This window comes from Acanthochromis polyacanthus, chromosome 6 (assembly GCF_021347895.1).
Source record: "Acanthochromis polyacanthus isolate Apoly-LR-REF ecotype Palm Island chromosome 6, KAUST_Apoly_ChrSc, whole genome shotgun sequence".
NCBI classification, from domain to species: Eukaryota; Metazoa; Chordata; class Actinopteri; family Pomacentridae; genus Acanthochromis; species Acanthochromis polyacanthus.
Genome location: NC_067118.1, coordinates 7472123 through 7498696, shown reverse-complemented (window position 1 = coordinate 7498696; position 26574 = coordinate 7472123). Strand labels below are relative to the sequence as shown.

Sequence of the window (26574 nt, the reverse complement as noted above, 5' to 3'; positions counted from 1 at the left end):
TGTTTTCTATTACAAACACAGCACAAAGCCAAGAGGACTTTCCCATCCCTGCACATAAAAGGCACCACATGAATTCAGACTCTCACAACTTTAACGCTCTGCAGACCGAGAAGTTTTTAAACTGGTGGTTTAAAGACAAACCACAACACAACAGCTCTTTAACACACATGTGGGGGGAACAGTAAAGAAAGTGGCGCTTATTAAGTTACATGTTCTACAGAAACTCATCCATGCAGCCCAGATAATGACAGAGTGAGTATCTGAGGTGTAGATTACTTTCCTGAGGCACATCGTCAAACTCCAGAGGATGGAATGACTTCAAAACATGATATATCACTAATATGAATAGATTTTCGTACATTAAAGTCCTCAAGTAACGATGTGTAATATAGAATATGTTGCTCCCAGTGTAAAAACACACATTAAAACATGACTTTGCTGAGCTGTTCAGGACTACAGAGCCTTTTTAGTGCATCTCAACTTATTTAATCAATAAAACTCTATTTATAAAGCACATTTCATGCAAATTGAATTTAACACAAAGTGTTTTACAGAATAAGGAATTAACAGCTCTAGAAAACAACACACCCCAACCAACAACCTGTCATTAATGAAGGACTAAATAAAACAAGGACTGAAAAACTGAGGAAAAGCTATCATTCATTCATACATGAAAAGAAAGAAAAGACAATGAGGTAACACCAGAGGCAGGATCAGTCAAAAATATACAAGCAAGACATGAATAATAATAATAATAATAATAATAATAATATAAAAAATGACAAAAATTTAAATTAAATTAAATTAAAATGACCAAAAACGGATTTGGCAGGATCAGTCAAAAAATTACAAGTAAGATATAAAAAATAATAATAATAATAATTAAATAATAATAAGAAGAAGAATAAGAACAACAATAATAATAATAATGATGATGATGCAATAGTAATATAAGTAAAATAAAATAATATAATAATAATAATAGATTAAAATATCAAAAATTAAATACAAAAAATAATTTCATTAAATTTAATTTTAACTAATTTAATTTAACATGACACAAAAATGGACCAACAGATTTGGATGAAATTTTGAGTTAAGGTCAGAAAAGATGCAAGCACCAAGTGATCAGATTTTGGCAGTGATGCTGCTTATAGTCTGGATCCACAGATTTGTTTGTTAAAGATTTCAGCCAACAGAAATGATACAACGACTGAGCAGCCTTGGTGGAATACTGCACTCTGAGTGTTTTCTAGATTATAACAGCTTTTTAGCTTAATTTTATTAGGATTTTCCTGCCTGTCTTTAATTTCATCAGTAAAAACGAGTCTGTTCAAAGGTAACTAAGCTGCTGAATGCTGAGGAGGAAGGAAAAAGTTGTAAAAGAGCAAGGAGGAAGGGTGTGACCCGGCAAGGAGGGTAAAAATAGTGTGAGAACTTGCTAATAGAGAGTTTTTGGCTGCTCGTACGTACTAGAACATAATAAGAATGACTCAGAAACACACCTGTTGTAGCTGACGGTCACTCATAGAGACATTTTAATGTCTATGAAATCCCCTGTTTTCTATTAATGAGCGAACACAATAAAACCACTGTGACCTATAATGAAACAGGCCCACTGTGATGGAAAAGCTGCAGCCACCAGGAATAAAAATAGTCCCAAAGCTTCCTGTCTTCCTTCTTCTTCTCCTTCTTCTTCTACTGTTTCTCTCTGGTCTATTCTGGGTGCATCAGCAGCAGCTCAAATAAGCCTCAGTGTCCAACTGGTCGCTCAGGCAAACGTCTCTGTGGTTACTAGAAGGAAGATCTCTGAGCGCCTAAAAATATGCCAAGTTCAAATCCGTCCTGATTATTCCATCCTCCTTTATTTTTATCTTTCCATTAGGGCTTTAACTTTCCCCACAGTTTGTCCCGCTCTGTTATTACGTCCATCTGTCGCTGCTCTGTGATCCCCCATGAGTGCAAACCTAATACTGCATTTAAAGTTCTTCATGGTTGCTTGTGGTTCTAATAAACTTTTAGGATTTTTTCCAACTTATTTATGCATAAACGCTATCTAGAGGAACATTTTAAAAAAAGCTGAGTTTCTTTGATGCTGAAGACATGAAATTTTCACTGCGACACACTCCATCTGCTTAAGAGTCATGTAGAAATAAGAGATTTTGTCATTTAAATGAGCAAAATTCACCTAGAAACAATGGAAACACCAATAAGATGAAACCTAATAAGAGTTTGTTTCTATACCTAACTGTGGGATGGGTGAGCTATGAGGCTAATATCTGTCGATCAATCAGACGGATGCGTTTTGAAAGTTTAAAATTCTGTTTTAGTGAATTAAAACTGTTAATCCAGTTACTGAAATTGACAAAAAAAAAGATGAAAAAATAACAAAAAGATGGAAATGACTGAAAATGAGACAAAAAAAACAACAGAAAGACTGAAAATGACAAAAAAATCAACAAAAACAAATCAAAAATGACAAAACATTAGACAAAAACAACAAAAAAGATTGAAAATGACAAAACATTAGACAAAAACAACAAAAAAGATTGAAAATGACAAAAAATGAGACAAAAAATGACAAAAAGATTGAAAATGACAAAAAATGAGACAAAAACAACAATAAAAAATGACAAAAAATTAGACAAAAATCAACAAAAAGATTGAAAATCACAAAAACATTGACAAACAATAGCAAAAAAATATTTAAAATGACAAAAAACAACAAAATAAAAAATGACAAAAAATTAGACAAAAATCAACAAAAAGATTGAAAATAAAAAAAAATTGACAAACAACAGCAAAAGAAAAAGGTTTAAAATGACAAAAACAACATAAAAGGACTGAAATTGACAGAAAAGTTCAATCAGGTGGTAGATGATGATAAAGACTCCTCACCGTTTTCTGACTGCCACCAGGACTTCTTCCGGTGCGGCTTGAAGGTGGTGATGACGTTCTCGATCCGGTGGTTGATGGTGTTGTAGACGGGATCGTACGGTCGTCTGGAGTCGCAGTCGAAACACTTCTTCTCATCCTGCAGCAAAAAACAGTAGAACAACGTCGAAGGTAAAAAATTTGAAGGAGTCCAGAACCTCATGGAGAGAAAAGACGAAGGACGGACAACGAAACCTGGAGTTAAATGATTAAATATCAGAGAATCTTAAAGCTCTGGCATTATTGTAGGACTGGGCGATGCAAGCTAAAGAGATATCAATCTGTTATATCATATCCATAGAATTTTAGAATATTTTATGGTTAATAAAAGTCAAGAGATTGAAGTGAACTTATCGATTTTAACCTCTAGAAAAGGGTGGAGCGATAAAGCTGAAAAGTATATATAGATAAAGGGTTCCATTTCAGCTAATATTTATAATTATTGATCACATCATAATTTTAAATAATGACCAGCAGAAAACCACCTAACTTAACACTAAAAGCTCATTAAAAGGCACACAGAGAGACTAAAATCAATAAATATACACAAATAAAGGTTTAAGAATCAGGCTAATTCCTGGGTAAGTTTTCTGTGGTGCAATATGTGTGCAACACGACTGTCAGTGAAACAGGAAATGCTCTTTTAAGATGCTTTTCTACATTGATCTTATTTCACACAGTTACTTTCAGAATGTTGAATACTATCTTTTTTTTAAATGTCAATTTTGATTCTCAGCTCCCCCCCCCCCATGGTTGTTATCTAACATTGAAATGATAAAACTTTTTTTCTCTGGATTTCCTACTGCTATTCTGGATAAAGTGTTGATTTAGTGCAACCAAACAGCAACATATTGACTCGTAGCTCTATGTATAAGGCATATGTCAGACTGCTTGTGAAAGAAAGGCAGCCAAAAGGAAATTATGAAAATGACAAAAAATGAGATAAAATAACAACAAAAGAGATTAAAAATGACAAAAACTTTGACCAAAATCAACAAAAAGATTGAAAATGACACAAAAAAAACAGACAAAAAACAACAAAAAGGTTGAAAAAAACTGAAAATTTGGGAATGAAACAACAAAGAGAATAAAATGACTGAAAATGAGACAAAAAACAACAAAAACATTGAAAATGGCTTAAAAATTATTTTAAAAACAAAAATGCAATGGAAAAAGACAAAAATGAAACAAACAACACAACAAAAAGAGACTGAAAATGACCAAACAAATTAGATGTTTAGACGTGAACATTATGAAACCATGGATCCATCCTGCCTTATATCAACGGTTCAGGCTGCTGTTTGTGTAATGGTGTAGAGCAGTGGTTCTCAACCCTGTTCCTCAGGACCCCATGTCCTGCATGTTTTAGATGCTTCCCTGCTCCAACACACCTGATTCAAATGATCAGCTCGTCATCAGGCTTCTGCAGAGGCTTGAAAATATGGACCAAAATCTGTGAGGAACGTTTCCAACACCTTCTTGAAAGTAGACATCAAGAATTAAGGCAGTTCTGAAGGTGAAAGAGGGGCCATCCGTTTACCAGAAAGATGTACCTAATAAAGTCACCAGTGAGTGTATAATTTGTGATTCAAATATCAGTTATCTGTCTTTATTGATCACCATATTGATCCTATCAAAACTATATCATTCAATTCCTACCAAGCAGTACCACTTAGAGTATTAGTACGTTGACAGTCTGTCTTTACCACATACTGACCTGTAAATGGCTGACGATGCAGTACGGTTCTTTCCTTCTCATCCCACATGTCGACGAGGCCTTCAGGTTCTTCTCTCGTCCAACTAGAAGGTCTCCGGTTGCCGGGTAACAGCTGCCGTGAGCACAGCCGTGACTGTGGTCGGGTTCCTGGCCGACGGCGGCGGACAGGACTGTAGGATGGAAACAGGAAACTAGTTACAGTGAACAGGAAGTAGCATCGTACACCGATAGAGCAACCATTCACAAAGCTGAGATGGAAAAGAAAAACAAAGACAAAAGACGGAACATAAGAGCTAATTATGTGGATTTAAATGTCAGTGAACATGGGTCAGCTGTGTCCTAAGTTTTGAAGAGCTACCTTTAAATAATGACCATCTGGGATGAAAAACTAATAAAAGCTACATTTATGTTGTCGTTTTTGTGATAACCACAATTCTTCTTGTAATGGTTCGCATCACCAAAAACTTTTGACGTAATTTAATGTGTCATTTTTTTTCCATTTACAATATTTTGATTTCATATGCAATATTTCACTTTCACGTACAACGCTCAATGTAATGTGAATATTTCATTTTCATCTAATTTTTCTGGAGCCATATTTCACTATCATTTGTGTTATTACTTATTATTACCTCTGTATAATAGCCAGCATTCATTTTTACTGTTATATTTTAGCCTTATTGTAGCTTACTTGTTTTATTTTCAGTAATGTATCACACCTATATCAGGCTTTTCTATTTTTTATTTTTATAAAAGCTAAAATTTCACAAATATCTCAATAAATATCCATAATTTATGCTGAAATAATTTAAGTAAAGTTTAATAAGAAAATGTACATTTATTTTTTGAGCTCCACAAATGTGTTGTCTGGTTCATGTCACCCAGAAAGCACACAATGACTTCTCCTCTAAGTTCCATTTATAAATGAGTAAAGACTCATTTATAAATGGGTAGAGTGGCCGTCTTGTAACTGGAAGGTTGCCGGTTCGATCCTCGGACCGTCGAGCTCATGTCAAGGTGTCCCTGAGCAAGACACCGAACCCTTAATTGCTCCTGGTGGGTCATGGTTAGCGCCTTGCATGGCAGCTTCCGCCATCAGTGTGTGAATGGGTGAATGTGACGTATCATGTCAAGCGCTTTGGATAAAAGCGCTATATAAATACAACCATTTACTAGCGATATCAGCTCACTGCTAACAAGCTAAATAAGCTAGTTGGCTAACAAACTAGCTGTAGCTAAAATAAGCTAGTTGGCTAACTTTAAATCTATGCTTCACTATGTTACATGACATTATGCTACGTTGCATTAAGCTACACTTCATTACGCTGTGGTATGCTATGTTATGCTACACTATGTTATGCTATGCTATGTTACACTATGTTATGCAACGCTATGTTATGCAATGCTATGTTATGCTAAGCCATGTTATGCAATGCTATGTTACACTACGTTATGTTACGCTATGCTACGTTACACTTCGCTACATCACACTACGCTCTGTTATGCTACGCTACATTATTCTTCATTATGCTACACTACAATACGCTGTGCTAAGTTGAGATAAACTAAACTGTACTAAATAGGCACATGGTTCAAGTTTCTTTTTGTTAAATAAACTGAAATATTTTTTTTTCCTTGTGCAGTTTCTGGTAGTTATCAAGTTAGCCAAATTAGCTCATTTTAGCTACAGCTAATTTGTTAGCTAAGTAGCTTATTTAGCTTGTTAGCAGTTAGCTGGTGAAGCTAGTAAAGGCTAATTTACGAATGGAATTTTAGAGGAAAAGCCTTTGTGCACTTTTGTGGATAAAAGTAACCAGACAAGACATTTATGGAGCCCCCAAAAATGTGTATTTTTAATTAAATATTTTATGTGTTTTTCTCATTTTTACGGATTAATCATGCTTAAATCTTATCACTTTTCTACTTTTCAGTCACTTCAATTCTCATGTTATGTCATTTTGTTTTTTTGGAGCAACATCTGGCACAAGAATTTCTTTCAGGATTAATAAGAGTTTTATCCTATTTTCGACCAGCTTCTCATGGGAGTGTTTCATAAATTTGATAGAATGAGGTTGAGTGCTGAGAAAACATCCATTATTTCAGTGAATTGAGCTGACAGCAGGCCTCAGCTAACGGCTAAATCTGGAAACAAACCACTGCAGGTCACACTGAGGGCAGCACAAGTGGCTGGAAGGGTTTGAAATGAAGGCTCATTTAATAAAAGCTAAATCTTCTACGGAGGTGCGACATTAAATAACGGAAACGGTTGTGTTTACTGCAGCGAGTGTGTCTGTGATGGAGCTCCAGTGTGACTGAATAAGTGAACTATGTGTGGGAGTTAAAATAAACCTTATAAACCTTCATGACAACCAGCAGCAGCCGCCACACATTCCTCCGGACATCTCAGTGTGAAACTCCTACAGGCCTCTGGGAAGTGTGGGTTGTTGTGAGTCTATGCGTGTGTGTCTGTGGGTCGTTGTGTGTCTGTGGATTGTTGTGTGTCTATATGTGTGAATAGACTCAGGAGTCCTGCTCTCAGTCTGTGGTTCGTCCACAACAGGTGTTTCTAATCCTGACTCTATATGTGAACAGTCAACATGGAAAAATGTAGGTTACAGCTCTGCAAAACTCGAGTTCACATTCATATAACCCACAATGTAGAAATATAAGTGTTTTCTGTATGCCTACTTCACGTTAACACACTTAGCAAAAAACATCATCCTGAGCCTGAAATGAGAATCTTTGAAGTGTTTTACTCCAAAAACATTTATTTATGTCATAAAGAAAAAATCATATGAGAATTATTCCATCAAAAATCATCAGCATTCTTCTGCTAAACCATCTTGAATTGGCTAAAAAATTATTCATTTTATTTATTAAGTTAGGTTAAGCTAAACGAAGCAAAGTTTGTCTCCTTGCTTCTTTTAGTAAAGCTAAGCTACGCTACCCTAAGTTAAGCTATGTTAAGTAAAGTTAATTAAGTTAATTAAAAGTGAAGTTAAGCTATGCTCAGTTAATTAAAGTTAAGTTAAATTATGGGCTGCACAGTGGGGTTGTGGTTAGCATTTTCGCCTTGCAGCAAGTTGATCCCTGGTTCACGTGCCGGCCTGGGCCTAGGATCTTTCTGCATGGAGTTTGCATGTTCTCCCTGTGCATGTGTGGGTTTTCTCCGGGCCCTCTGGCTTCCTCCCACAGTCCAAAAATATGATGAGGTTAATTGATTACTCTAAATTGCCCGTAGGTGTGAATGCGAGAGTGATTGTTTGTCTGTATATGTAGCCCTGTGACAGACTGGCGACCTGTCCAGAGTGTCCCCTGCCTTCGCCCGAGTCAGTTAGGTTAAGCTGAACTAAGTTAAGTTTGTCTCCTTGCTCATTTTAATAAAGCCAAGTTACGCTACCCTAAGTTATGTTAAGTGAAGTAAAGTTAAGCTATGCTATTCATCCATCCATCCATTCTCTATACACCGCTTTATCCTCACTAGGGTCTCGGGGGGTGCTGGAGCCTATCCCAGCTGACTCGGGCGAAGGCAGGGGACACCCTGGACAGGTCGTCAGCTATGCTAAGTTAATTAAAAGTTAAATTAAGTTAACTGAAAGTTAAATTAAGCTATACTAAGTTAAGCTATGCTAAGTTAAGTAAAGCTAAGTTAAGCTATGGTCATTGCTCTAATTTTACTGAGGTTAAGCTAGGCTTAGCTAAACTAAGCTAAGCTAAATTATGTTAAGTTTCTCTCCTTCCTAAGCTATGCTAAGTTATACTATGCTAAGTCAAGTAAAGTTGAATAATACTAAGTTAAGCTAGGTTAAGTTAAATTGTGTAGGCTAAGTTAAACTATACTAAGTTAAGATATGCGAAATTAACGAAAGTTAAGTTAAGCTATACTAAGTTAAGCTGTGCTAAGTTAAGTAAAAATGCTCAAAATGTTCATTAACATGGTGTAGAAAGATTGTATGAATGGCTAAATCTCTTAAATATTGAGATTTATCTTCAGAAAAGACACATTTTCTGTGCTAGTCTCCACAATTGCTGCGCTTTGCTTCCACTTGCATGATTCTGCACAATAAATAAATGAATGGTGAACATATATTAGCCTTGTGAGCACATCTACTGTCTATTCTTCAATGCATAAAGCAGCACTGCTCTCTGTCTCCAGACCTGAGCTGACAGATTAAAGGTGGACAGAGTTTTATCTCAGCTAGATATGGAGCCTGCTGGGAACCGAGCGGAGGAGGATTTCACAGTAACACCAGAAGGTTCTGGGTTCTCCTGGCACCAGGACAAGTCTCAGGTTGGTGCCAGCCAAGTGAGCAAAAACAAAACATTCCATGGCACGTGTGTGTTTGTGTAAAAGTGTGTGATTGTGATAGTATCTTAATTACAGTATTAAAACCCAGGATTCATGTGACACTGTAAATACAGATACAGAACGCTGCATCAGGCGTGTTCTCAGGGAGAACACTAAAGACTCCTATTAGAGGATTTGTTCTAGAGGAAGATAACAGACCGAGCTGACTAAAGTTTATCATTATCAGCTGAGACGACAGTCGAAATAATGACCTGTGATAAAACACAGCTGATCCCCGTTCTTTATCTGAGAGCCTGAAAAAAACAGAAGAATCAGAGATGGCTAAGCAGAAATTGTTCTAAAACGTGACAAGTTCAAAATAGATGACCCAAAATAGAAGAATTAAATTTCTGTTATGTGGTTAACCTAATTAATTTTACTTAATTTCAGTAAGTCAACTAAAGTTACATAAAGTTTAAATAAGTCAAGTTATGCTGCGTTCCATTACGCTACATTACGCTACACTATGTTGTGCTACGCTATGTTCCGCTATGCTATGTTACGCTACACTATGTTCTGCTTTGCTACGTTCTGCTACACTATGTTTTGCTACACTATGTCACGCTACACTTCGCTACATTCCACTGTTATGCTATGCTTCATTATGCTATGTTATGTTACATTGCACTATGCTACACTACACTACAATACACTATGTTGTGCTATGCTATGTTATGCTATTCTATCCCCGTGAGATCGTGTTGTACAGTAACATTACGCTACATTACACTATGCTATATTACCCTATATTATGTGACACTATCCTACAATGTGCTATGCTATATTACGCCATGCTCTGTTACTCTATGCTACATTACAGTATGCTACATAACACTACGCTACATTACACCATGTTATGACAAATACACTGTTATGACTTTATATGAGAACGTTCTTCATTGTGTTCCCTAAAAAAGACGACTAAATGTGCAATAAAGGAACGTTTTTATATGTTCTGTAAATAAAAAAAACTATCTGTCAGTTCAGACCTTGACATGAACTTTCTTCCTTTGTTTTCATGGAACATTGTGAGAATGTTTTATAGAAGAACGTTCTGCAATGTGTTCCCTCAACAACATCCAGATTGTGCAGGCAGAATGTTCCACCTGTGCTAAAATGTATATTAGAGGAACGTTCAAAAAAATCATCTGGAGAACATTTTTCAATGTTGGTTCTGTGTTCCCGACATTAAAACATTATACTATCTTCATAGGAGCATTCCTGGAAATTAAAATATTCCTGGAACATTTGGTTAAAAATATTTTCTTTAACAGTTTGTTAGAATTTGTAGCTAATGTTCTCCAATGTTGTGGGAACGTTTTCTTGCAGCTGAGTTGTCTGCAGTACATATTCTTAGTACTGCAGACGATGAGAACCATCCAGACACAACTCGATATCAGCTCTGTAAACCTCTGGCAGGTTCTCAAAGGTCTGAGTGTTGGAGAGACAACAGGAACCTGAAGTAGACGTCTGGTGATCAGTAGGTTTGTCATCTTTTATCTTTTTACACTCATGAAAACAAGACGTGCAGAACAAAAAACCTGCTTCTTCCCTTTTCCTACACTACATAACTGGATTGAGAACGTTTTTTAGTTATCATGGAACATAATCTGACAACATCCTCCAAACATCCTCTGAATGTTAAAACGTTCTGCGTTTGTTCATTTTTAACCTCACAAGAACAGTAATAGAAATGATAAATATTCTTAAAACGTTCTAAAAACATCAGATTTAAAGGTTTTCTGTCAAACATCAGTAGAACTTGTAGGTAATGTTAGCTAATGTTATGGAACTCTGCAGTTCCTTCAGATGTTCTGCATCACTGTAGCTGCCATCATATTAACTGTTAAGTCTATTCTGAGCCACAGTTTAAAAAGACTGGTGCTAAATAACAGTGAAATCTGACTCCGTGCCAAAAGGCTTTTTTCCACATGACGGACACAGAAAGAATCTCCACTCCTGACCTGCTCTCTCCTGTAATTCCAGACTTTCATCTTCGTCTTTGAGTCATTTTCAGTATCTTTAAGCCCAAAGTGAAGCATAAAGAGCTGCCAGTAAATAAAAACAAGTCTGGTTCATGACAAATGGATGTCAGGAAAGATGAAAAGAGCAAAGAGCTGCAGGAAAAAGGATGTAGATTTTACAAGAAATTTAAAATAAAGCAGTATGGCTTGCAGTGTTTACTAACACAAGGATCATCATCGGTATGCGCGCGCAGACCCGGTGCAGAAAGACAATGGCACAGCCGAAACTTATTGTTAAGAAATCATACCTTGACAAGCTGTCACCTGCCGATCGTACCTGTTACTTAAACAAGTTGACACTTAGTACAGGTACGCAACTACCGGACCCGTACTCATTGCCGCAACAAGAGTGGTTACGGGATATGAGGCAATGGCCTAATATTCAGTGGCCGGACATCTATTTATATTTAATCAACTCGCCAAGCGTTTACACGAAAGAGAATTTAAAGGCATACAAATTCCTTGATGCTGTTAATTTCGTGCTTTGCGGCCACGTACAAGAACTCACATACCATCCAGTATCAGAAACGTGGTGTGAGTGTACAAATTACCTGTCAATTTTGTTCTTAGCTTTGGTGCTGTTGGCACTGTCACGCCTGTGAGGAAATACCGAAATCAGGACTGTCTGAATCGTCAGATGCACGACCTGTTAAAATTGTACTTATAATTATTAAAGTCCCGTAAAACAAAATAACAAGGCTAAGTCAACAAACATATTCATTGCGGTAATGACAAAACACCCTATTATCGCTCACATGCACGATAATGATATAAAGCACTATCCACGGGATCTTTTCTCTTCATGTCTAATTTTTATATTGGGTGATGTAACATTTCCATGATTTTAAAGGATTTTACAAATAGAAATCAAAATTGAATGACCGTTTACCTGAAATGAAATGTGCACTGCAAAGCCGCATTCTTTATTTGTGCCTCCGGCCGGTTATCCCGGTTGATCGCACGTAGCCACTCACATCTGTACATCTGCAGACGTTTGCGTTTCTGAGGAGGACGTGGTGGAGTTTCGGGGTTAGACATTTTTAAATGCCCCGGTGCAGTGCGCAGCAGTCTGTAACTAGCAACTTGTGACAGGACCGTGCAGGCAGGCAAACAAAGACGCAGACGCCGGGTTTCTTCATGTCACTTTACTCCACACAGTTCGTTGTTATGGAATAACCAGTCAATACTTATCCAAAGAAAGTCATTTTTTATTCCAGAATGGTACAATAAAGGGATCATATTTATAGTCGCCATAATGGACAGTGTTGGTGTTTTCTTGGATTATAAAACTTTTGTTAACCGGTTTAATTTGAATTGCACCTACAGAGAGTATCAAAGAGTTTGTAAAGCTGTGCCTTTGGCATTATTACAACTTATTCAGAACACTGTCGTCCACTCTAATGTCACTCCTGTTCTCCCAAGTTTGTTAATTGATTGTATTAAACTGGAAGACAAAAAATGCAACAATAGGGCTATAACAAATGCTTTCAAAGCTAAACTGTTCCATGATTTTGGAACAAATACTTCTGGGCGCCGTAGGATTCTGGAAAAGGCTTATTCTAAATATGTAAAATGGCCGAGTCCACCCAAACTCAAGGAAACTCATTTTAAAATCTGTCATAAAATCTATCCTGTCTCTAAATTCCTTCACAACAGATTTAAATTTGACTTAGCTAACTGCACATTCTGCGATTTCCCAGATGAATCTTTGGAGCATCTGTTTTTTGCATGCCCTATAACAAATAAATTTTGGAGTGATATTAGAGTTTGGCTGTCCCTCAAAATATCAAATATTCCCATTCTTAAATGTGATGATATCTTATATTTTTTGGAAAATGTGAATAATTCTGTTTCCAACATTGTTAACATTATCTTTTTACTCACAAAATACCACATACATTGTTGCAAATGGAGAGACTCCCGTCCCTGCTTTGAACATTTCATGAACGAATTCAAACTGTATTTTTCCTCGTTAAAACTTATAAACCCTGCTCTTGCTAAAAAAATGTATACTGAACTGTCCAAAAATCTTTTGTTTTAAGTGCTGCCATGCTCCAAGTTATTCTCGTATTGCTTTTCTTTATGCCTTACATTTTTTGTACGACTGTAGTCCCATGTTACTACTTAACTGTTCAGTACAATCAGAGTGTATTCAATATTTGTACCTCAGCGAGACTCTGTATTTTTGTCAATAAAAAATAAAATTTAAAAAAAATAAAGACGCAGACGCTGGCTTCTGAGGTCTATCCCAATGGTCTATCCGCTGTATGTCACGTCGGGTCCTCACTACGTAGGTCCTACTCAGATGAAATTGGCTGTCCTTAATATTTCCTGTGTTTTATTTTATTCATTATACAGTTTTGATGACTGTGACAGACGTTTATGGTACATTTATGAAAATACGGAACAAATTGCATCCCGTATTGAGTCCATACGGGACACAACAATTAATTGTCAAATAAAGGACGATTCCGTATTTTACGGGACGGGTGGCAACCCTACCTCCAGGTATTGAATAAAATTTTTAAATGAGGGTTGTCTTTACTTCGATTCTGACAGCCGACAGCACTGGCTAGGTAAACAAGCTTTGTTTTGCACCGGCTCTGCGCGCGCAGCTGCCTAATTAAGTATGCATACGTCATGTGAAATCCATCTATAAGACAGCTTCCAGTTAGCTAAGGAGCCAATGCTAAACGATAGCTGATTACACGTAGCAGAAACGTACTGTTGTTCATCTTTTGTCATTCTTTTAGACAAGCTAAGCTAAGTTCGGCTAGTCAAAATTATGCTCAGTTGTGGTGAGTTATGCTAAGACTGTATCAATCCTGAAGGAAATTATTTTACCAGGTGTTGCTCGGAAAATAAAATTACATAACCAGAGAAATTCAGAAAAGTAATTATATGTAAAAACGATTGAAAAAAATGAAATTCCGCTTTTTTAATAAATTGAATTGTTTTTCTTCCTTTTTTAAATTTTTAGAATTACTCCATCTTTGATACTTTGGCGATGTTGTAAATGTGATATTTATGCCAATAAATGATATTGAATTAAACGACATCAAACTGAATTGAAACTAACTGAAATGTTCAGTATGTTTCATTTTAATTTAACAAAATTAACAGTTTTCATCAAGAATAACTGTAAATTTCAAATAATTACTGAACTACTGTTGTCATTGTAAAATGCGTGTTTTTTGTGCTAGAACACAAAGTCTGACAGGTGCAGCAGTAATTCAAGGTTTACCGCTTTATCTAAACTGTGATCACCAAAAAACCCTCATGTTCTACCTCTAAATCTTAATTCAGAGGCACTGATTATGGAAAAAAAAACTACTGACACATAAACAAAGTGTCTGCAAAACAACTGGGAAAAATAGTTGCTTTTTTATAACACATTGCATAAATTGTGCTATTTTCTGCAGCCTTTCTGCATCTGAAAGCTTAATTTGCTTCCAAATAGCACAAATTTGACTTCAAGCCCCCCAAGAAACCTTGCAATAAATCAAGAAATACGTCCAGGTCCTGCATTCAAAAGCACAAAAAAAACCTAAACAGAAAAACAAAGGTATAAACTACACCAAAATAAATGAATACTGCTTTTAAATAATTTCACCTCATAACAAACTGCAATTTCAGAAAACACAGCAGTAGCTCATGATTTGTATGAACGCTAACCACCTTGAAAGCTGCCAGTCGGTGTGTTTTCCTGCTGCTTTAGTTTGTTTTTTCCTCTTTTGTCATTTGCACCGGTTCAATCAAGCATCGGAACTGAAGGATGTAACAGCAGAGTGATGTTTTCCTCACAGCTTACCGACGTCCACCAGTGTAAACAACAAAGGAAAACCGAGACAACAAAAGTCAACAAAACACAACACATCTGCTCAGATAGCAGGATGTCAGACGCATTTCCAAGAACATTAAACCTGTAGAGCTGATATCAGCGAACAGACGGGATTAGTGTCGTTTAAAGATCGTACTCGACCTGGAGGCAGCTCAGATAAGTTTAGCTCTCGACATCAGACGGCCGCTTTAAGAGCCCAGTCGGGGAAAAAGTCAACAGCACTTTATTTTTAACTCCCCCCGGCTAATTAGTTTACATTCTCTCTTTGCTCGGCACTTAGCTGACGGACAGTCGACTCCCGAATCCAAACATCCAGCTGTTCTCCTCCTTTATAACTCCCAACCTCCCACCTTCTTTCTCCTATATAACACCTGCTGCCCTCCTTAACCACTGTTTCCATCCTCTTTTAATCAGAGCCGCTGACCTTAATGTCACGTATCATTACTTATTCATATAGAAAATGAAGAACCACAGCTGGAAAAGGTTAAAAAAAAGACATAAACTATGTCCACATGACATATTTTACGAAATAAAATTAGCTTCACCATGTACATCGGTCATCTCTGCAGGATTATGTTGTGTTTTTAATGCTGCTAACAACACTCGGTTCTACATACATGCTCAAACAACCAGCTCTACATGTCTGCTTCATTTAATGATCTAAATATTGTAGTGACTTTTATTTTTAGAGCAATTTACTCCTGTACTTCTATAGAAATAACACAACCATGCATACAAGATCTATATGTCTTCTGTAAAGCTATAATGCCATAAATAGTGAAAAATAAGTTGAATTTCGTGCTGCACAGTGGACTAGTGTTTAGCACTTTCGCCTTGCAGCAAGAAGATCCCTGGTTCGAGTCCCGGCCTGAGCCCAGGATCTTTCTGCATGGAGTTTGCATGTTCTCCCTGTGCATGCGTGGGTTTTCTCCGGGCACTCCGGCTTCCTCCCACAGTCCAAAAATATGCTGAGGTTAATTGATTACTCTAAATTGCCCGTAGGTGTGATGTGAGTGATTGTTTGTCTGTATATGTAGCCCTGTGACAGACTGGTGACCTGTCCAGGGTGTCCCCTGCCTTCGCCCAAGTCAGCTGGGATAGGCTCCAGCACCCCCCGCGACCCTAGTGAGGATAAAGCGGTGTATAGAGGATGGATGGATGATTGAAAGTTGAATTTCTCTGTTTATTTTGCAAAAAATCCAACAAAAACCGTTAAAAGTACCAATAGATGTTACAAATACTAGAAAGAAGTGTTAGTTCTACGTACTATGGGTATTTAATTATGACTCCCAAATCCAAACGTACATTTGTTTATTTTTTATTACTCCCAACCTCCCACCTTCTTTCTCTTATATAACACCTGCTGCTCCCCTTATCCACTGTTTCCATCCTCTTTTAATCAAATCCGCTGAACTTAATGTCGTGTATCATTATTTATATGAATAAAATGAAGCACCACAGCTGGAAAAGGATCAAATAAACTCCAACAGCTATAATTAAACAGAAGAAACTGTGTCCACGTGACTTATTGCACTAAATAAGATCAAGTCTACAATTTAGATTGTTTATTTCTGCAGGATTATGTTGTGTTTTTAATGCCGCTAACCACAACAGTTAGTTGTAATGCCAGAAATAGTGAAAAAAAAGTTGAAGTTCTTTGCTTATTTTGCAAAAAATCCAACAAAAACCATTAAAATACGAGAAATAAATGTTGGTTCTGTGTACTATGGGTATTTGATTACACCAGCTTTAATTGATCAACAGATGAAAAGTCTCTGAATTATTGTTATTTGACTGTTGGACTCAGCTGAGTAAATCCATTCTTTACGGTTGTAGAAAGGAGCGCAGAATTTTTAGGTTTTTCTTACAGAAAGTGATTTGAACAAATGGCTTCATTTTGGCCAATTTTCAAAGTACAGTAAAGCAACTGTGGCGAAAATCATCTTCATCAGTTTGGATTTAGTTCATTTTTTCAACATCACAGACGAGTAGTTCAAGGACAGTTGACAGATCTGACAATTCCTCGTTATTTTTTGACAGTTTCTGGATGATAAATGGTATATTTTTTGGTGTTTTTCTAAAAGGCAAATGACTTTCAAACCCTACAGCGGGTTTTGTAGCTCAGAGGGTCAATAGCTGCAGCTGAATGAGGACAAAACTGATTTGGGGTAAAAAGAACAAGACAGAAGACAAATGCTGAAATAATGAGGCATAAAATAAACATTCGTGCAGCACGATTAAAGCAAAAACACCAAATTTTGTAATTTATAAGGGAATCCTGCCTAAAATGAACCTTTTCTTTGATGTAACCCGTCTTTAGTGGTAATTTTACTTTCTGGCCAGAGAAGTAAATTAATGAGGAAATAAATTAAGAACAAGATCTGTGTTTGTTAAAAAAGAAATGGAATAAATGTTTTAAATAACTGTGGAATGATTTTACAGCTGCCTCAGTTTAATCATCTTTGATATTTTTCCACTAATTATGATTTAAGCCACCGCTGAATTAACTGTGGACTAATATAACTGTGGTTTCTTTTAAATTAAACCACACTGCCACCATTTAATTACTGCAATCATAAAACATCTACAGCTGCTTCAAAACACCAACAGAGACTTTTGCATTCAGAGAATTCGCATTAAAGCATCGTTAATATTTCACGAACTGCTGTAAACTGAGCTCATTTCTATCTCCTGGTCAGTTTTTCTGTGTTTGGTCTGCATTCGTGGTATGTCTGGTGTGGGCTCCTCAGCTGTCTCTGGGTCTGTTCTTGGCTTCAGTGAGACAGTTTGATTAACAAGGCAGCTGGACGATTCGGTCACATTCCTGCAGACGTCTGAATCGCTCCACGGCGGGAGGAAATATGGAACGAAGCAGCAACAGGTGGAGCGGAACAATGTCGCTTCTTATCTGAGCAGCAACCAAACCTTCAGTCTAAAGACGCTGAAGATTTAAACAGCAGAAGCAACCTTTGAATACAGATTATCACTGATGCAATACTAAACCATCTGAACCAGTACTTTAGGTTGATTTTTACGGTTTACTTTTTAAATGTTTGCTTCCTTCTGCTGCTGTAAAAATGCATATTTCTCCACTGTGGGATTAATAATGGATTGAACAATGCTAGGGATCAAACAATGTTGAGTTTTTTAGAGGTGATGTCGATTTTGATTATTGACAATCAAGAAAAATAACTGAAATCTGGAACCAATATACATTAAACATAATGTTTTAACAGCATGTGATATCAGAGAACCTGTCATTCATAAGTAGACTTCTTCATTGACGAGAAAAGCACTCAGAGAGCACAGTCCTCCTCCAAAGCTCTTCATTCCCCCCTATGGCATTGTCAGAAATGCAGCATTAGTTTTAGTTACTGATGATCAGAAATCACAGCAACATAGAATGATTCCATTTAATATAGATGCACCCACAAACTAAATGAGCTTGTGCTGAGCACAGGCGTGTGTTATGCCTGTGTACGTTATGTACAGATACCAAATCACATGACCTAAATATGTAGCGGGCGGCAGGAATTGATGGGACTCAGAAACACCCCCACAATTTAATCAGTTGTTCCTTGTATCATTTCCAATGGATAAGTCCTGATAAGTCCTCAGCAGTGAATTTGTAGTAGGATCACAATCATGTCATCAACAGCAGGCAGCTGATGTAGCGTTCACTTGTTGTCATGGTTACAGTGATGCCGTGTTGCTATCTCGCAATGATACAGAAATCTTTAACAAATCTGTGGATCCAGACTATAAGCCGCATCACTGCCAAAATCTAATCACTTGGTCCTTGTATTATTTCTGACCTTCCCTGAAAATTTTAGCAAAATCTGTATGTCTGATTTTGAGTAATGTTGCTGACAGACAGACAGACAGACAGACAGACCAACGCTGAATGTCACATAACTCCGCCACATTCCTTGGCAGAATAAAAAGGGTGACTATAATTGAGCATGTAAAATAGAAATAGGAGGGATTAAATGATCTCCTCTGTTTATGTGGGATCGACTGACAAAAATCCTACCAATAGAACCTAAAATTCGACAAAACAACTCAAAAAAATCTTCAAAATGCTTAAATTTTTTTACAAAAAGTGACTCAAAATGTTTCTACACTGACTCAGAATACGTCAAATTCTCTAAAACTGAAATAGGAGCCATTAAATGATCTCCTCCATTGACATGACTTTTTTTTAATCTTTCACTGTTTTATCACTTTTATTGTTCACTAAGGTCCAGATCTTACATTAAATTCTTGGTAACTCTGTTTAAATTAGCCGTTCGCTGTTGGCTTAGCATTGGCTGCTGTGAGAGAAGTTTTAAGGTTGTACAATAACAGTAAAACTCTACAAATTTAATAACTTGTTTAATAAGTCTTGGTTAAAGTACGTAAAGTAAGTAAAGTTAAAGTACGGCGGCCCGCGGGCGGGCCGTTTTTTTTATCGGTATACGCTTTTTTTTAAAATAGAAGGACACTGCAAACACGATTATACAAACACTATACACACATAGAAAGCTGAGATTCTCATGAATCCGCCGGTATAAACCACTTTCAGATGTGATTACCACAGCGGGTAATATAAACACATTTATCCAACAAACAACAAGTCATGTAAACGTGCACAGCTCACCTGTCGACGCAGTTTGGACGCTCGTTTCTGGTCATAAAAGAAGATAATCCACAAAAACTGGCCAGAACCCAAGCTTAGCCATCCAGAGGAAACAATCCAGTATAATACTTTGGCCAAAACATGTCTCGAAATAGGTAAAAAATCCAGAAAACGATCGGCTCCGTGCGCGTGCACGCGGCGCGTGGTGGCGCTGTGCGTTTCATATTCACTGCATCTTTCTATTATAACTTTATCATACACGGTCCTATTCCCTTTGTTCGCGATTCAAAATGGATACTGAACGCTTCTCGACCGCTTCAAACCGGACTTCAACCAATCAGGTGACTCGTTTCCGCCTACTTCGGCGATATAGCCAACCATGGCCGAGTCTGACAGATATCGATTACATCACTTGATTGACTTGTTTCTCAGCAAATCACGCCGGAGGAAACGTTAGATTGACAGGCCTGGTAGCCAATGAGCTTGCTGAATGGCTTGAATATAAATCCCGCCTCTGCCAGCGGCTTTATATGATGTTTCATTCGTGAGCTCCGGGCTCCACCTGCTGTTTCTCTGTATTCCTCTCAATCTGTGTGTGTGATCGACACTGAAGCCTATCTGAAGTGATTTTTTGAGTTCTTTATGAGTTTTTGAAATGAAAATGAAGTGAAAATGAAGTGAAAATGAATTTATACCATTCTGTAGAGAGTGTGCACAGTGTATAAAGAGTGTATCCAACATTGACAGGGGCGGAGCATATCAGTACAAATACATGTGTGAAACACTCATTTCTTGTAGTATTGCTCTGAAATTTTGACCTGAACTATGTAAGACCCCAGGCTTTTTGCAATATTGTGTTTTCAAGCTCTTACAGTGCTGCCACACTGATTTTCAGGTGTTTTATTAGGGAAAAAATGTAGGCGAGAAAAAAATTCATCCTAATTCAGTGTGTGCCAACATGAAATACTCTGTGCCAGTAGCACCTAGAGTAATTCTGACTGCACTGGGTGAAAATTCAGGTTGTCAGCTTTCAAATGAGACCCCAACCATGCATGTACTCCAAACAGTTCAAGAACAGCATTCAATTTACTTTCTGTAAATCTCAGTAGAAATTTCGGGCGGAAATTGCCCAGACCTTAAAGGGTAAAGGGACACTCCACTGATTTTGCACAAAAAGATTTGTTCACTAAATCTTACTAAAGCCTTTTAAAAAAGACAGCTATATGAAGCTCTGGAGTCTGATAGCAACCTTGTCGATTCCATCAGGATTCCTCAGCTTTTAGGTTTAACTATTCAACAGAAAATGTGACTTAAACCTGAATTTGCTGCTGTACTAATGACCTTTGGAAACAGGAAAAAGCTGAAACCTTAAGTTTTCAGTCTCCAGAGCTCAGAAAAAAAGTCCTTAAACACTGTTGTGGTAGAACATAAAAGTCCTCGGTACAAAAAACCGATGCCACTGTGCAGCTCCATCACTAAAAGCTTACCAAGTGCAGCATGGATGACGACGATTGCATCTAAAATCAGTTACCGGCCACAAGTTCAATGAAGCGACCAAACAGAAGGAGCACGTGGACAGCAGATGTTGGGCCGTCGGTCAACCAGCTCGGTCCATCTGTGGCTTTGGTTTGTGATCAAGACGTCGTGTGTTTTTGGAGAAACATGGAGCCGAGTTGCTGCTGCTAATCACAGAAAACCTGGCTCCTCTTAGAGGGAAAAACTCAGGAAACTACGTTACACCAGGGACCGAAGACAAGCATCTGATGTGTGTGCAGGTTTCTGATACGTGAAATGATATCCAGCGTACATTTATTCCTAAAACGTGCATTTGTGCTCATGTGCACATCTAAAAATCAGCCTAATAACATAATAGTGTTGGACTAAAATGCTGAAAGTGAGACTCTGTGTGGCCAAAAGTCAAAAGGTCAGACACTTGGAGGATAATCTGGAACACACAGGAGACTACGAGTCATTTTTCAACATTAGTCCTGAAATGATGATGACCTGAAGCGTCCCCTGACGGAAGAATGAAAAAAGTCTTTGTGGTTTCTCTGCAGATATCTGTGGAGTTAAATGATGGGAATCAATCAGCAAACTCCAGAATCTCACTAATGTTCATCAAAATGATCATCATATTACATATACATAATTGTTGCACTCTGCACAATTTAAGTTTGACTAAAGTTTTGAGAAAAAAAACCCTGAATCTTCTCAGTTTGGGTTTTAACAGAAAGTCAGTTACGTATCCAAACTGCAGTATTTTAAAGGCAAATATGATGAATCTTAACACAATTTTCAACAAAAACAACTATCAAGCTGCATAACTGGAAGTGTAGATGTTATTTTCCTGCCTCACATGTCTGAATATCTTCAACTTTGACAGTTATTTTTTACAATATGTCTCTCCAAAACCCTGTAACATTATACTAACCCTAACTCAGTTTCTCTGTAATGCTGACTTGCTCACTGTGATGGATTATCTAAACTTTCTAGACAATGCTGGCTGATTATCACATTATTTGGAAATAAATGTGTTGAGAATGTTAATTTGTCCAATAAAACACCATTTAAAATGTAAGTAATGTGATTTCTTTACTCCAGTATTTCTTTACTGGACTCTATTTTAGGTGTGAAGTTGTTAAAATAGACGAACATGGGAAATTAATATAATAAGAAAACTTATATATATTTGTTGTTGTTACGACCCAGTGGTCTCAGGTTGGCTGGGCGGAAATAAAAAGAGGAAAAGAACAGATGCCATTGGTTGGTTGATAATAGAAAGAAAATACAGCTGGTGGGTTTTGCTAACTTAAAGACCAAACAAAACCAAACGAAAGCTAACAGAGTTACAGAACTAGCTAAATAAAACAACAAAACTCCTGAAACTAGCTGAACAAAAACACCTCCACTCCTGAAATTAGCTGAACAAAAGAACTAAACTTCTGCAACTCGCAAAACAAAACAACTAAACTCGTAAAGCTAGCTAAACAAAGACAACAGAGCTGGCGGGTTTTTCTAACTCAAAGTATCAAATAAAACCAAACGAAGGCTAACGGAGTTACAAAACTAGCTAAACAAAACAACTAAACTAACTAAACACAGTTAGCATTCAAGCTAACTAGCCTCATTTCTCAAATCTCTGCACCAGAGTCAGAAAATGCAAAGTAACACAGTTTCTTTCATGAATCAAACACATCAACATGCTGAAATAGAGATGTGTGATCCCACATGTGAACTACAGAGCAGACGTGTGTCATAAAATAACATGTTTGGTTCCCTGGAATCACAACATGTAGCGACATGACGGCGAACATGCAGAGTTTTAGTTAAATTCTCATGCTGTTTGAAATAGAAGTTGAGATATGAACAGGTAGACTTTATTAGATGTTTTCACGTTTAATTACTGGTCTGAAAAATGAAATGCCGTGGCTGCAGGTCAAGCTGTTTCCACGGCAACAAGCGTGTTCAATTTAAAAAATGGTAAAATGAAAATAATAAGCACATTAAATACGACTTTCTTTCTTTCTTTCTTTCTTTCTTTCTTTCTTTCTTTCTTTCTTTCCTGCCTCCTAACTTTTCCTCTTGTCCTTCAGTGTCGCTCTGTAATTGCTGCTTGTCTGCTATTAGATAATTACAGGTTTCGAGTGTCTCTGAGGGTTTTTAACAAGCTGCACAACACAAACTTTGATTATCCTGTTATTAGACCAGACCTGAGGAGAGTCCAAGAGATGAAACATCAGAAACAAAAAGGCCAGATGTGACGCAGTGACATTCTAACTGTGTTTAAGACTGAAATATCAGCAGACTTCTGACATTTGATTGTGTAAAAGCAATTTTTCGTTAGACTAAACTATAATAAACTGGGCCCTCTATGCTCTCTTGGTTTTCAGGTAAAAACAGTCACACCTGGAACTTCTGTGGAAAGCACAAATCATGAAAAACTTCTGCTAAATATGCACAAAAGCTTCTAAAAGCCAAACGACTGCAGTGGTCACAATGTTTTTTGGGTTAAAATAACTTTAAAACTGACACAAACTGTCAGAGATTCAACCCGTCATCAGAAAATAAATGAAAAACTGATTAAATTTTGTGTCCATTTAAGAATTCAACACAAAAAGCAACTGTGTTTTTTTTTTGTGCTTTTGATTTTATGCTGAAATCGAAAATAAGAAATTAAAACGTAAAAGAATTGCCGGATTTTCAACCTAATTTCCTAACTGTTCTTTAAATTATCGCGTGAAAAATAAATGCGATCTAAGTTTTTAATATTTATTCTACATGTCTCATTTTGAAAAATCATCAAAAACAAATGGTTTGCATGAACCAATTTCTGTAAAAAGGAAAATATTCTGCACTTCTTCATGCAACCATGAAGCCATTTGTGACTCAAGTGAGACAAACAGTCAGATTCTAAAAATTCAAGGACTTTTTTGGATGAACTGCAGGATGTGTTTACACAACTATGATAGGAGACAAGTATAGAAACAAACTAAAAATGGAAAAGTTCTGAAGTATTTAGCATTTTTCCAATACTGGTAACACATGAGGGCACTTAAAGAAAGAAAGAAGTTTACATGTTGACACCAGGGTTATTCACTCATCAGAGCTGGAAACTGTAAAACCGAAAAGAGTTGTTGGATTTTCAGCCTAATTTCCTGACTGTTTAAATTATCCCATGTGAAAAATGAATCAAATCTGAGGTTAAAATTGTAATATTTCATCTACACATCTCATTATGAAAAATCCCCCAAAATAAATGGTTTGTACTCACTTATTTCTGTAAAAATCTAAATATTCTGCACTCCTTCATGCAACCATGAAGCCACTAGTGACCCAGCTGTGACAAACAGTCAGATTATTAAAATTCAGGGACATTTTGGATCGACCAGATAAGAAAGATACGAGACAAGTATAGAAACAAATTAAAAACGTGAAAAGTTCTATCATATTGACCATTTTTTCCCCTATTGGCAACACGTGTGAGCACTTCAATAAATAGTTTACATGTTGAATCCAGGTTTATTCATTCACCAGAGCTAGAAAACTGTAAAACCTAAAAGAACTGTCAGATTTGCAACCTAATTTCCTGACTGTTCTTTAAATAAATGTGTGGAAAATGAACCAAATCTGAGCTTAAAAGTTGCAATATTTATTCTACCAAAAACAAACAGTTTGCACCAACAATCACATGTAATTCTGCGCTCCTTCATGCAATTTTTCGAACCGTTGTCTGTGCTATAATGTTTTGAATAAAACCTGTGAGAATGTTGTATTAACAAGGTCTTTGTGACCGACTTTAAACGTCTTCTCTGTGCTGTAGATCACCTGTTTCACCATTCAGCTCCACTCTGCCAGCCTCCTCCATTGTTTCTAATCAGTCCAGCTCCATTTCCTCCCCCTCTACTCCTCTTTTATCTTCACCTCCTCCTCTTTCATCCAGAAAAGCTGCAGCCGACAGAACAGGGAAACTTAACTCAACGTGAGCCGACCTTCTCCCTTCCCCCTGAGCATCAAGTCTTCCCCTCCTTTCTCTCTCTTTGTCCTGACTCCATCTCTCTCCCTCTATTTTTCAGCCTCTCTCTTGTTTTCTAGCTGCTGCTGGTTAGTCGGCTTTGCTAAGCCATTGTTCTGGGATCTGCACATTTCCGGAGGCTCTACAAAGGCTTCGGGAGCAAACTCTCCGGCTCCCAAACCAGCTCTCACCTGCCCAACAAAGAGCCGACACACTCGCTCATAAACCTGCATGAAAGGTGAATTACTGCAGCTTTACTTTCATGTCAAGCTTTCCTTCCTACACGAGGAGCAGCATGGATTTATGAAGCAGGATAATAGTCTCTGGCTCTGCCTACAAATGCATCAAAAGATAGGTTTAGATTGTTTTTACATCCATTTTTTAAAATCTGCATGAAAAAAAATCAGAGTTTATTTTAACATTTAAACAGTCTGAGAGGGTATTTTATACAAACCCAGCCAGAAATTATGTTAACTCTGAACTCCAAGCAGCAGTTTCTGGTTGTTTTTAGCTCCTGTTTCATTTTTACTCACTGTTGATTGATTCATTTTTCACTGCAACATAAAGTCCAGCACTCTTTAAAAACAGAACAGTCATGACTAGAATGAAAAAGAACTCCAAAATATCGAGTTGAAAAGTTAAAAAGTCGAGTTAAAAAGTCATAAAATCTAAAAAAAAGTAAAAATCATGTTAATCCTCCAAACTCCAAGCAGCATTTTCTGACTGGTTTTTCCTCACTGTTGGCTCATTTTTCACTTCACTTTTCACTAAAAATGACCCCAAACTACCTTCTGTGCAGTTAAAAAGTTGTAAACTTAAAAAAAGTAAAATCATGAAATCCAAGCAGCCGATTCTGATGCTTTCTTTGCTCCTATGTCATTTTTCCTCACTGTTTGCTCATTTTTCACTTTAAAAAGAAAACAAAAACATATTCTGTGCAGCACGACTCAGTAAGAATGAAAAAAATCAGCTAAAAACTTAGTGGCAAAAACTGCAGAAAATGACTCAAAATTAATCCAAAATGACAGTTTCTCACAGCGGAACACAAGGTTTTAATATTATTTAGTTTTTTTTACAGGGTTCATTGCTTAGATCACAAAAAACTAAATATTTTCATTCCTTGTTGGCTCACTTTTCACTAAAATCAGATAGAAACTGACATTTTTTGATTACTTAGTGGCACAAAATGAATCCAAAATGACAGTAATTTAATGTTACTTAGTTTTTTACAGGGTTAATGCCATAGATCATAAATAAAATTATACTATTACTCATTGTTGGCTTACTTTTCACTGAAAAAGAACCCAGAAATATCATCTGTGTAGTAGGACTCAGTAAGAATGACACAATCAGTTTAAAAAAAACTTTGCAAAAATTGCAGAAAATGTCTCAAAATGAATCCAAAATGACAGTTTTTCACAGCCACTGCTTCTCAGATGTGAAGAGGAGCTCAGATTTTTAGTTTTGCTTTTGTTTTTTTGTTCTTTTTTACAATATTAATAAAAAAAACATAAATACAGAAACAAAAGGAAAATTGAAAAATTTCTTCTGTGCAACACGAAAGTTAAAAAGCTCCAAAT

At 36.9% G+C, this 26574-nt stretch overlaps 1 protein-coding gene across 1 annotated transcript in view; it reads right to left on the bottom strand.

The window, feature by feature from the left end:
- The window catches only part of lamb2 (laminin, beta 2 (laminin S)), an 80160-nt gene that overhangs the window by 44369 nt on the left and 9217 nt on the right, over positions 1 to 26574 (bottom strand). The window contains exons 3-4 of the mRNA XM_051949812.1: positions 4652 to 4821; positions 2899 to 3034 (exon numbers count right to left, since the gene is read on the bottom strand). Coding sequence (XP_051805772.1) covers positions 2899 to 3034; positions 4652 to 4821 — 306 coding nt within the window. The remainder of the gene's footprint in view (positions 1 to 2898; positions 3035 to 4651; positions 4822 to 26574) is intronic.